The 12701-nt window shown below is 53.0% G+C and overlaps 1 protein-coding gene across 1 annotated transcript in view; it reads right to left on the bottom strand.

The window, feature by feature from the left end:
- LOC120994135 (zinc finger protein Xfin-like) overlaps positions 1 to 12701 on the bottom strand; it is a 40054-nt gene that overhangs the window by 15990 nt on the left and 11363 nt on the right. The window contains exons 4-7 of the mRNA XM_040422590.1: positions 10811 to 10975; positions 9701 to 10378; positions 8888 to 9604; positions 6100 to 7047 (exon numbers count right to left, since the gene is read on the bottom strand). Coding sequence (XP_040278524.1) covers positions 6100 to 7047; positions 8888 to 9604; positions 9701 to 10378; positions 10811 to 10975 — 2508 coding nt within the window. The remainder of the gene's footprint in view (positions 1 to 6099; positions 7048 to 8887; positions 9605 to 9700; positions 10379 to 10810; positions 10976 to 12701) is intronic.

Raw genomic sequence — 12701 nt, 5'->3', positions numbered from 1 at the left:
GGACCATATGAGCAATCACCAGAACTTGAAAAGGGATGAATAGTGGGACTTTGAGAAGCTGGATAGTCCATTCATAAGAAGTTTGGAAAGAAATGGATGAGGAGTTTCTAACGTGGAGAGTTCTGGACGGTCAGGAAAGTGAGATGAACGCCAAGAATGTATCTCATGTGTCTCAGAGGAGAGACCCATCTACTTGAAGTAGGACTGCGTTCACACACTCCACCTGCTCATTTACTGACGACCCCTCGTCATTGACAAAAGCGTCTGCACTGGAGCCACGAGAGAAACCCACTGGAGGCATGAATGGCGATCAACTAATGGTGGCCGCATCAGAGATCACAGGAGGCTGGAGGACGCCTACATCCATGATACATAGTGCGGAGACACACAGGACCAGCACCAGGTGTCATGGTGGGGGGCATCATCAGCTGCCATGCCCATTCCCATCTGGGAACACCGAGCAGCCTTCAGGATGTCCAGGACATAATAGAACCAGTCCTGCTACCTTATATGACCCAGAAGAAGTGGTGTTCCAACAAGTTAACATACAGTTGGCACTACACAGTGTGCTCAGCAGGTCCCCAGCTCCATCACCAGATCTCTGCCACATGAGGAACGTCTGGGACTGGATGGGGCAACGGATCTCCCATGTACAGCGGCAGACGCCAACCACCTGGTCTTATTTACACATCCAAGATGGAAGAGCTTCGAAGAGGATATCCAGCATCTGTATGACCGCCACCACAGGAGGATATCCAGATCTGTATGACCGCCACCACAGGAGGATATCCGGCATCTGTATGACCGCCACCACAGGAGGATATCCAGCATCTGTATGACCGCCACCACAGGAGGATATCCAGCATCTGTAGGACCGCTACCACAGGAGGATATCCAGCATCTGTAGGACCGCTACCACAGGAGGAGATCCGGCATCTGTATGACCGCCACCACAGGAGGATATCCGGCATCTGTATGACCGCCACCACAGGAGGATATCCACATCTGTATGACCGCCACCACAGGAGGATATCCGGCATCTGTATGACCGCCACCACAGGAGGATATCCACATCTGTATGATCGCCACCACAGGAGGATATCCGGCATCTGTATGACCGCCACCACAGGAGGATATCCGGCATCTGTATGACCGCCACCACAGGAGGATATCCGGCATCTGTATGACCGCCACCACAGGAGGATATCCGGCATCTGTATGACCGCCACCACAGGAGGATATCCGGCATCTGTATGACCGCCACCACAGGAGGATATCCGGCATCTGTATGACCGCCACCACAGGAGGATATCCGGCATCTGTATGACCGCCACCACAGGAGGAGATCCGGCATCTGTATGACCGCCACCACAGGAGGATATCCGGCATCTGTATGACCGCCACCACAGGAGGATATCCGGCATCTGTATGACCGCCACCACAGTGTATAAGATCCAGCCTCTAGCCATGCAGTCTGCCATTACTGGATGCTATACACCTGTTGGAAATTATCAAAAAGCCAAATAATGCCAATGAAAACTGCAGCTTGTTCCACATAAAAAAAGCCCCCCCCCCCCCCCCGCAGCAAAGTCAACAAAAAAAATAAAAGTTATGGCTCTTAAAAACCTTGTCAGAAAATTCCATGTTAGAAAATCTAGATGGCGCTCCTTCCCTTCCGACCCCTGGCGTGTCCCCAAACAGCAGTTTACAACCACACATTTATTCAGGAGAAAATGGGTAGCAAATTGGGGGGAAGGGACATTCTCCTGTTATCTCTTGTGAAGAAGAAAGTTTGGGCCTAAAACACCATTTTATTGTAAAAAAAAAAAAAGGAATTTTTCATTTTCACAGCCAAGTATTATAAATTCTATGAAACGCCTGTTGGGTCAAGTGCTCCCTACGCCCCTTAAATATTCCTTCGGTGGTGTAGTTTGCAAAATGTGGTCACTTTTTGGGGGTTTTCACTGTGAGGGAACCTCAGGGTCTCTTCAAATGCGACATGGCGCCTAAAGACCATTCCAGCAAAATCTGCCTTACAAGACCCATATATAATCGCTCCTTCCCTTCTGCGCCCTGCAGTGTGCCCATACAGCAGCTTACCACCGTATATGGGGGGTTTATCTAAACTGCAGAATCAGGGTAATAAATAGTGAGGTTTGTTTTGTTGTTAACCCTTGATGTGTTACAGGAAAAAATAGATAAAAATGGAAAATCTGCAAAAATAAGTAAAATATTGAAATTTCAACAACATTTTGCTTTAATTCCTGTGGAAAGGGTTGACAACATTTTTAAAACCAGTTTTGAATAATTTGAGGGGTGTAGTTTCTAAAATCGGGGTAATTTATGGGTGGTTTCTACTATGTGAGCCCCTCAAAGTGAAGTCAGAACTGAATCGGTCCTTTAAAAAATTGATTTTGGATATTTTCTCGGAAATTTCAAAAATTGCTTCTAAAAAATTCTAAACTTCCTAAAAAAATAAAATAACATTACCAAAATGATGCCGACATAAAGTAGACAAATGGGGGATTTTAAGTAATAAGTATTTTGTGAGGGGTCACTGTCTGTCTTAAAAGCAGAGATTCAAATTTAGAAAAGTGATTTTTTTCAAAAATTTCTGTAGATTTCGAAATAAATAAATAAATAAGTAAAACATATTGACCTAAATTTACCAGTAACATGAAGTACAATGTGTCACGAGAAGTCAGTCTCAGAATGGTTGGATAAGTAAAAGTGTTCCAAAAAGTTATTACCTCATAAAGAGACACATGTCAAAAGGGGGGTAAACGTCCCGGCCAGGAGGTGGTGGTTCTGACCTCTGGATTTCTGATACAGGTCCACACCTGGAATCTGCCTCAGGAACTGATATGTCAGTCCTTAGTTTCCACAGTGGCAGTGATTGGCTGCGCACCGTTACTGGACCAGGAAATGGAGGTGCAGGAAGTGCTGGATCGGTGGCAGGCATGTGGAGTAATCTTCTACTTTTTAACCCATTTCTCTCCAGACAACCCTAAGGCTTAGCCACTACGTATCACCACAGGCTAGCCTGCCCCGTACGCTTCACCTGTGGCCTCTCCTGCCTCGTCCCCCTACAGGGCTGGTTACAGCCATAGTAAGTGATGACATATGACTTACTGTAAAATGGGGGTTTGACCACTGGGACCCTCCATTCACATGATGGGAGTGATGAGCCTTTGCACATGAATAGTTAAAGGGGCGCTCCGATCTAGGAACGTTATGGCTACATTGTCCTGTAGAGGAGGATCCCATCTCTGGGTCCTGAAATTCCACATACAGCTCAGGTGTATTTCAGAGGTCTGGTGGGCGGATGAAGGAGGGTAACGGGGCAGGAGAGGTCGGGTGCAGGTGGTATATCAGTCGGGCTGGGGGGGGGGGGGGGGAGATACACGCCATTTTCCATCTGTCTGTGCATCCATTTTCATGGCTGTTAAAAACAGATTTAGTATTTTTCTTAACCCCTACCCCTGCAGTGCTCCCAGTATAAATAATGGCCTCCACAGTGGCCCCAGTATAAATTATGCTCCCCTGTATAGAGCCGACAAAAACCCCTTCCCTCAGCACAGGCACAAGCGGGGACACTTGCTCTTCCCTGGGTGCTGCAGGACCTGCGCTCCCTCTTCCCTGGGTGCTGCAGGACCTGCGCTCCCTCTTCCCTGGGTGCTGCAGGACCTGCGCTCCCTCTTCCCTGGGTGCTGCAGGACCTGCGCTCCCTCTTCCCTGGGTGCTGCAGGACCTGCGCTCCCTCTTCCCTGGGTGCTGCAGGACCTGCGCTCCCTCTTCCCTGGGTGCTGCAGGACCTGCGCTCCCTCTTCCCTGGGTGCTGCAGGACCTGCGCTCCCTCTTCCCTGGGTGCTGCAGGACCTGCGCTCCCTCTTCCCTGGGTGCTGCAGGACCTGCGCTCCCTCTTCCCTGGGTGCTGCAGGACCTGCGCTCCCTCTTCCCTGGGTGCTGCAGGACCTGCGCTCCCTCTTCCCTGGATCCTGCAGGACCTGCGCTCCCTCTTCCCTGGATGCTGCAGGACCTGCGCTCCCTCTTCCCTGGATGCTGCAGGACCTGCGCTCCCTCTTCCCTGGGTGCTGCAGGACCTGCTCTCCCTCTTCCCTGGGTGCTGCAGGACCTGCTCTTCCCTGGGTGCTGCAGGACCTGCTCTCCCTCTTCCCTTGATGCTGCAGGACCTGCTCTCCCTCTTCCCTTGATGCTGCAGGACCTGCGCTCCCTCTTCCCTGGGTGCTGCAGGACCTGCGCTCCCTCTTCCCTGGGTGCTGCAGGACCTGCTCTTCCCTGGGTGCTGCAGGACCTGCTCTCCCTCTTCCCTGGGTGCTGCAGGACCTGCTCTCCCTCTTCCCTTGATGCTGCAGGACCTGCTCTCCCTCTTCCCCGAGTGCTGCAGGACCTGCTCTCCCATGTGAGGTCACCATGCTAACAGTGTCAGGTCCTGATGCCTCCGCCAGTGAGCAGCGAGTGTCCTCTCACGTTCTAGTGGTTGAGATTTGTTTTTCTTTTACCCCAGCATACCCATTTTTAGTGGCCATTAGACGAGGGTGCTCCTGTCTGAACAGCCGTTACAAACAGGCTGACTGATTTCCGGGGGGGGCCGTCAGGCCATAAAAAACAGACAAAAATAAGACGTCCTATTGGCTGCTATAAAAAAAAAAACCTCCATGTGAGCAGCCCCACAGACTATAATTGGTTCTGGAAACAGCAGTGTGAACAGCCACATAGACTGCAATGGTTCTAAAAAAAAGTTTTTCACATGGGCTTGAATTAGGCCAGAGCCAGCACAATTTTTGGGCAGATGCGGTCCCAGTAACGTATCAGCTGGAGCGCCCGGCCACGGGTGGTCCACCGACATTGAAGTCTGGCCTGTGGCGCCCCCTATATCCATATGTAGAGTCACTAATTACAGCCTCGCCCCCCAAATCTTGTGTTCTGGGGTATTCTTTCAGGAGGTCATCACGTGCGCTCCTCCCAGCAGTGAAGACCCCAACTACAGTCCAAGGTGGTCACAATTCTGCCGTCTACTACTTTTACTGCTGCTATCTCCCACAATGCACTGCTCCCCGGTAACAGAGAGTGACTGCAGCTCTGGGTGTGACTGGAGCAGACATTACTTTCCTTAAAAGCGGTACAAGGTAAATTAGGGTTACACGATGCTATTAGGAGAAGAGGGGGGGGGGTCTCAAGATCCCGCAGACTGAAGTTTGGTGTGAATGGGGCTGCTGGTGACCCCAGTCAGAGCTATAGTAGCAGCCCCCCCACTAACGCCATTCTGCTCACCTACCTCAGCACTCCAGCAGCTCGGACACACTTACTCTTCTGCCTTCCTGGCGGGGCCGGGTTAGCGGTCACTCCATGCGGCCTGCTTCTTGTCTGCCCGCAGGGCGCACACAATTCCTCCAACTCTTACAGTGCGTCTGCCACTTGGCGGTATTGTGGGAGGGTGCCTGCTGTTAAACATTTGTCTGCCCATGTACTGACTTCTGCCTGTTTTCTGGATTTGACCCTCCCCTGCCTGATCACCAGAGTGACCCTGAGCAGCCTGTCCTGACCTTAGCCTGTTTATCGGATTGAACTCTGACTGCCCTGACTTCAGCCTGTTACTGACTATAAGGAGGTAGTCGCCCGGTGATTCCCCTGCACCAAAGTTCAGATCCCTGTACAGGGGTTAAAGGGTGAAAACCAGGGGAAGTCAAATCTGTTCAAGAGACACAGCGGATCCACATCTGCTTCAAGGATCTCCACAAATCATTGAGGAGAGGGATTATTTACTGCCCCCTAAACCGGGAAATGGGCAGAAATTGCAGACCCCACTCGCTCTTCTATTCCGCCTGGTAAAGCCGAGTGCCAACCAGAATGGCCTCCACTACCGCATTCCCAGGGTGGCCTTGGCTCTTCCAGGCTCCCGATTGGTGGACCTACATAGGTTGGGGTCTCCAGGGTTAGGGGAATGACCCCCCGTGGTGACAGGATGCTGGCGCTCAGGTCATTTATTGGGAACAACCATTTTATTAAATAAAGTCAAAACTTGAAACTAAGACTAGAGTCCAGGGTGAGGACGTCACAGCGGGGGTGGAGGCCCACCATCCCCTTGCGGGGGTGGAGGCCCACCATCCCCTTCCCCCAGCCCTCCAGGGGCTTCTGCCTCTTTGCTCTGAGAGTCCTGATGGTGACCTTGCTCGTGTCGCATCCGGGCGGACCGAGAGCAGAAGCTGCGCCCACAGACTTGGCAGCTGAAGGGGCGTTCCCCGGTGTGTGTCCGCAGGTGGTTGATGAGGCTGGGCTTCTGGGAGAAGCATCGTAGGCACACGTCACACTGGTACGGCTGCTCCCCGGTGTGGATCCTCTGGTGGCGGAGCAGGACGGAGCTGCACTTGAAGCTCTTGTTGCACTGCGGACAGGTGAAGGGTCGCTCGCCACTATGTGTCCTCTGATGCCTCACCAGAGAGAAGTTGCAGGCGAACGTCTGACCACACTCCCGGCACATGAACGTGCCGTCTCCTTTGTGGCTCCTCAGGTGCCTCCTGAGGTCTTTAGAGCTGGAGAAGTTCAGGTGACAGATGCCACACTTGTGGAATTGCTGGCCGGGAGTGATGGACGTGACTGGCTCTGGGAAGACGATCCCCGGCTGCTGGCTGCAGTGCGAGTTGCGGTGACGGAGGAGAGATGAGCGGTGACCAAAGCTTTTCCCACAGTCGGAGCAGACGAAGCAGGGGTTCTCCGCGTGCAGCTTTTGGTGTTCTCTGAGGAGCAAGTCAGAAGGGTAGAACTTCCCGCAGTCCGGACACATACAATTGCTGCACCCTTCCCGCTCCACCTGCGGCTTCTCCTCCTCCTCACCACAGGCTTCCTTACCAACATCTCCAGGATTCCTGTCATTTCCCGCTTCTCTCCTGTGTTCCCTGCGCTGTTCCTGTGCCGTGGAGTCTCCCCTACTCGGGGAACGCTGCGCATCTCGTTCCTCGTATACAGGCTCCTGTTTGACAGAATGTTTCTCCTTCTCTCGTCGGGCGCTTCTTGTCGAAATTTTCTCTGAATCAAAAAACGAAAAAAACAAAATACCGAGGATGAGACCACGCGAATCACATCACCAGAAGCATTGTGTACTGACACTAATTCACCAGGTAAGTAAAGCCCCCCGGGGAGAGGGGAGGACACTACACAGCCCCCCCCCGGGGAGAGGGGAGGACACTACACAGCCCCCCCCGGGGAGAGGGGAGGACACTACACAGCCCCCCCCCGGGAGAGGGGAGGACACTACACAGCCCCCCCCCGGGGAGAGGGGAGGACACTACACAGCCCCCCCCGGGGAGAGGGGAGGACACTACACAGCCCCCCCCCCCCCCCCCGGGGAGAGGGGAGGACACTACACAGCCCCCCCCCGGGGAGAGGGGAGGACACTACACAGCCCCCCCCCCCGGGGAGAGGGGAGGACACTACACAGCCCCCCCCCCCCCCCCCCCCCCCGGGGAGAGGGGAGGACACCCCCCCCCCCCCCCCCGGGGAGAGGGGAGGACACTACACAGCCCCCCCCCCGGGGAGAGGGGAGGACACTACACAGCCCCCCCCCCGGGGAGAGGGGAGGACACTACACAGCCCCCCCCCCCGGGGAGAGGGGAGGACACTACACAGCCCCCCCCCCCGGGGAGAGGGGAGGACACCACACAGCCCCCCGGGGAGAGGGGACACCACACAGCCCCCCGGGGAGAGGGGACACCACACAGCCCCTCGCACTACACAGCCCCCCGGGGAGCGGGGACACTACACAGCCCCCCGGGGAGCGGGGACACTACACAGCCCCCCGGGGAGCGGGGACACTACACAGCCCCCCGCACTACACAGACCCCCGGGGAGAGGGGACACTACAAACCCCCCCGGGGAGCGGGGACACTACAAACCCCCTAGGACATGAGAGATAGGATAAACCCCTGGGGTACCAGGGACACTACAAACCAGAAATGGTGTTGAACCACTAGGCTGCCAGCCCACATTACTAGCACAGGGACTATAACCCACCAGGTCAGATGGGACTGTCCAAAGCCATCACTGGGATATGTAATGAAATAGATCACAATGAATATAGCAAACCAAAGGAATACTATAAAAGAAATGGCCCACCAGGGACAATATAAACCAGTACGATACCCAGGATATCATTAATCGAATATATCACTAAGGATGTCAAACTACTGGGACGTTATAAAATCACTAGGACACCTGAAATCTAACAGAGCTCTAAGAACGCTATAAACCCACTAGGACACCAGGGATACTAGAAATATAACAGAGCACTAATAATGCTATAAACCCACTAGGACACCAGGGATACTAGAAATATAACAGAGCACTAATAATGCTATAAACCCACTAGGACACCAGGGACACTAGAAATCTAACAGAATTAATAATACTATAAACCCACTAGGACACCAGGGACACTAGAAATCTAACAGAATTAATAATACTATAAACCCACTAGGACACCAGGGATACTAGAAATATAACAGAGCACTAATAACGCTATAAACCCACCAGGACACCAGGGATACTAGAAATATAACATAGCACTAATAACGCTATAAACCCACCAGGACACCAGGGACACTAGAAATATAACAGAGCACTAATAACGCTATAAACCCACTAGGACACCAAGGACACTAGAAATCTAACAGAATTAATAATGCTATAAACCAACTAGGACACCAGGGATACTAGAAATATAACAGAGCTCTAAGAACGCTATAAACCCACTAGGACACCTGGGATAATATAAGCCTGACATCTCCAGGGATAGCTTTCATGACCCCTAGGTGACGGTGTAACATGAATCTCGGTGTACGGTGGGTCGTCAGTCTTGCGCGGCTCTCACCTTGTCCGCCTGGCATGTGATTTTGTTCATGGCGCATGAGTGCAGACCTGGAGCAGAAGCTTCGCCCACAGATCCAGCAGCTGAAGGGTCGTTCCCCGGTGTGTGTCCTCAGGTGGATGATGAGGCTGGTCTTCTGAGAGAAGCCCTTGGTGCACACCTCACACTGGTACGGCTGATCTGCAGAGTGGATCCTCTGGTGGCGGAGCAGGACGGAGCTGCACTTGAAGCTCTTGCTGCACTGCGGACAGGTGAAGGGTCGCTCCCCGGTGTGCGTCCTCTGGTGCCGGACCAGGTAGAAGTTACTGGTGAAGGAGCGGCCGCACTGGTGACACATGTAGCGCTGATCCCCACCGTGACTCTTCAGGTGCCTCTTCATCTCGCCGGGGTCCATGCAGGTCACCTGGCAGATGCCACATTTGTAGTCCGGCCGAGGGCCCAGCGAACAATTATTGGAGATCTCTCTGATCTTGGAGTTGCAGAGCAGATTCCTGTGCTGCGCGAGCAACGTCCGAGCCGCCAAGTCTGTCTCCAGGGAGCGCTGACCCTGACTGCGGCCATTCATCTCCTTCCCATCAGTGATGGCCTCGGGTCTCCTGTCCGGACCTTCTCCAGGAGGATTCACAGTCGGGGTCCTCTCTTGTGAGGAGTCGACCCTCGCCGTGTCCGCGGAGCTCCTCTGAACAGGTTCACGACTCGATGCCTTCCCTTTTTTCTCCCCTGAGATAGACAAACACAATAGCGCACTGTTACTGCGGAAAGTGGCGCCACACGTAGCACACAATACAGGACCCACACCTCTTACTCAGCACCCACCTCTCCAGGTCTTCATGATGTCATGGCGGCTGCGCTGGTGCCGTAACATGGCCGAGCGGGAATAAAAAGCTCTGCCGCAGACAAAGCAGTTGTACGGCCGTTCACCGGTGTGTGTCCTGATGTGGATGACCAGGCTCGCCCTCTGGGAGAATCCTCGCCAGCAGAGCTTGCACTTAAAGGGCTGCTCTCCCGTGTGCGTCCTCTGGTGCCTGACTAAGAAGTAGTTGCAGTTGAAGTCACGGCCGCAGTCCTGGCACGTGTATCGCCCCCCGTCGTCACCCATGTGACTGGTCAGGTGCTTCTTTAGCTCGCTTAGGTGCTGGAACTTCTGGGCGCAGATGCCACATTTCTGGGCGAGCTCCGAGGTGTCGGTGAGGGACTGGCTGAGGCTGGGGGTCTTCTTTGTGCCCAGAACACGGCAGCGAGACCTCTGGTGTCGGACAAGGGTGGAGCGGTAACTGAAGCTCTTGCCGCATTCGGTGCAGGGGAAGGGTCGGCCTGCAGCGTGCGTCTTGTGGTGCGCGGAGAGCTGTGCCGGCGATGTAAAGATCTTGCCGCAGTCCGGGCAGATGACTCCGCTCTTAGCGTTATCTGGTAACGGCGTCTTAGAGTCAGAATCCACAGGATCCCCGGGAACATCTTCAAGTTTTACAAGACTCTGTGCAGATGGAGACTTCTCTGCAGGAAAGAAGACTGATCACTGACAAATCCAAGACTCCAGACACTTCCAGAGCTGCAGTCGAAATTCTGCAACTACAGAGCAGCATTTACAATTCTGCCGCTACGTCACTTTTTATACACCACTCCTATCCAGAGCTGCGGTCACAATTCTACCGTTACATCATGTCTTATACTCAAGTCACCTCCAGAGCTGAAGTCACTATTCTGCTGCTGCGTCATAAATCTGTCAGGATTCCTCAATTATAAATTATACGGCAGTTAAGTGTGGACTAAAGTTCGACTTAAGTCTGAGTTCACATGATGCGGATTTTAGACAACTGTCACGTCTTTACACATCCTATTCATCCAGTTACAGAGCGGGCGCCGGGGCGGAAAATGGGCAGCGGGGGGGGGACGGGAATATAACGGAAAGTCTGCCGCACAGCTTACCGTCAGCCACTCTGCCATCCTCAACCGCCAGCTTTCCTTGCATTTTCCCAGCGTCCATCTGCTGCTCCAACCAGTGTGGACTCTTCTCATCTGAGGGCGAGCGGTGGTCCACCGGTGACGTCTTCATCTCCCACTCGTCACTGAGCTCGTCATCAGGATCCTCGACTGAATACACAAGACACAGAAGTCACAACCCACACACTGGACAGTGATACAGGACTACAGGTCAGACGCTGATCAGTGATACAGGACTACAGGTCAGACGCTGATCAGTGATACAGGACTACAGGTCAGACGCTGATCAGTGATACAGGACTACAGGTCAGACGCTGATCAGTGATACAGGACTACAGGTCAGACGCTGATCAGTGATACAGGACTACAGGTCAGACGCTGATCAGTGATACAGGACTACAGGTCAGACGCTGATCAGTGATACAGGACTACAGGTCAGACGCTGATCAGTGATACAGGACTACAGGTCAGACGCTGATCAGTGATACAGGACTACAGGTCAGACGCTGATCAGTGATACAGGACTACAGGTCAGACGCTGATCAGTGATACAGGACTACAGGTCAGACGCTGATCAGTGATACAGGACTACAGGTCAGACGCTGATCAGTGATACAGGACTACAGGTCAGACGCTGATCAGTGATACAGGACTACAGGTCAGACGCTGATCAGTGATACAGGACTACAGGTCAGACGCTGATCAGTGATACAGGACTACAGGTCAGACGCTGATCAGTGATACAGGACTACAGGTCAGACGCTGATCAGTGATACAGGACTACAGGTCAGACGCTGATCAGTGATACAGGACTACAGGTCAGACGCTGATCAGTGATACAGGACTACAGGTCAGACGCTGATCAGTGATACAGGACTACAGGTCAGACGCTGATCAGTGATACAGGACTACAGGTCAGACGCTGATCAGTGATACAGGACTACAGGTCAGACGCTGATCAGTGATACAGGACTACAGGTCAAACGCTGATCAGTGATACAGGACTACAGGTCAGACGCTGATCAGTGATACAGGACTACAGGTGTGTCTACAGGTCAGACGCTGATCAGTGATACAGGACTACAGGTGTGTCTACAGGTCAGACGCTGATCAGTGATACAGGACTACAGGTCAGACGCTGATCAGTGATACAGGACTACAGGTCAGAAGCTGAGCAGTGATACAGGACTACAGGTCAGACGCTGAGCAGTGATACAGGACTACAGGTCAGACGCTGATCAGTGATACAGGACTACAGGTCAGACGCTGATCAGTGATACAGGACTACAGGTCAGACGCTGATCAGTGATACAGGACTACAGGTCAGACGCTGATCAGTGATACAGGACTGCAGGTCAGACGCTGATCAGTGATACAGGACTGCAGGTCAGACGCTGATCAGTGATACAGGACTGCAGGTCAGACGCTGATCAGTGATACAGGACTACAGGTCAGACGCTGATCAGTGATACAGGACTACAGGTCAGACGCTGATCAGTGATACAGGACTACAGGTCAGACGCTGATAAGTGATACAGGACCACAGGTCAGACGCTGATCAGTGATACAGGACTACAGGTCAGACGCTGATCTGGACTGCAGGTCAGACGCTGATCAGTGATGTGTCTACAGGTCAGACGCTGATCAGTGATACAGGACTACAGGTCAGACGCTGATCAGTGATACAGGACTACAGGTCAGACGCTGATCAGTGATACGTGTCTACAGGTCAGACGCTGATCAGTGATACAGGACTACAGGTCAGACGCTGATCAGTGATACAGGACTACAGGTCAGACGCTGATCAGTGATACAGGACTACAGGTCAGACGCTGATCAGTGATACAGGACTACAGGTCAGACGTTGATCAGTGAT

The sequence above is a fragment of the Bufo bufo genome, chromosome 3, assembly GCF_905171765.1.
Source record: "Bufo bufo chromosome 3, aBufBuf1.1, whole genome shotgun sequence".
In the NCBI taxonomy this organism is placed as follows: domain Eukaryota; kingdom Metazoa; phylum Chordata; class Amphibia; order Anura; family Bufonidae; genus Bufo; species Bufo bufo.
The sequence above is the reverse complement of the archived record's forward strand: the minus strand, read 5'-3'. Positions and strand labels throughout refer to the sequence as shown.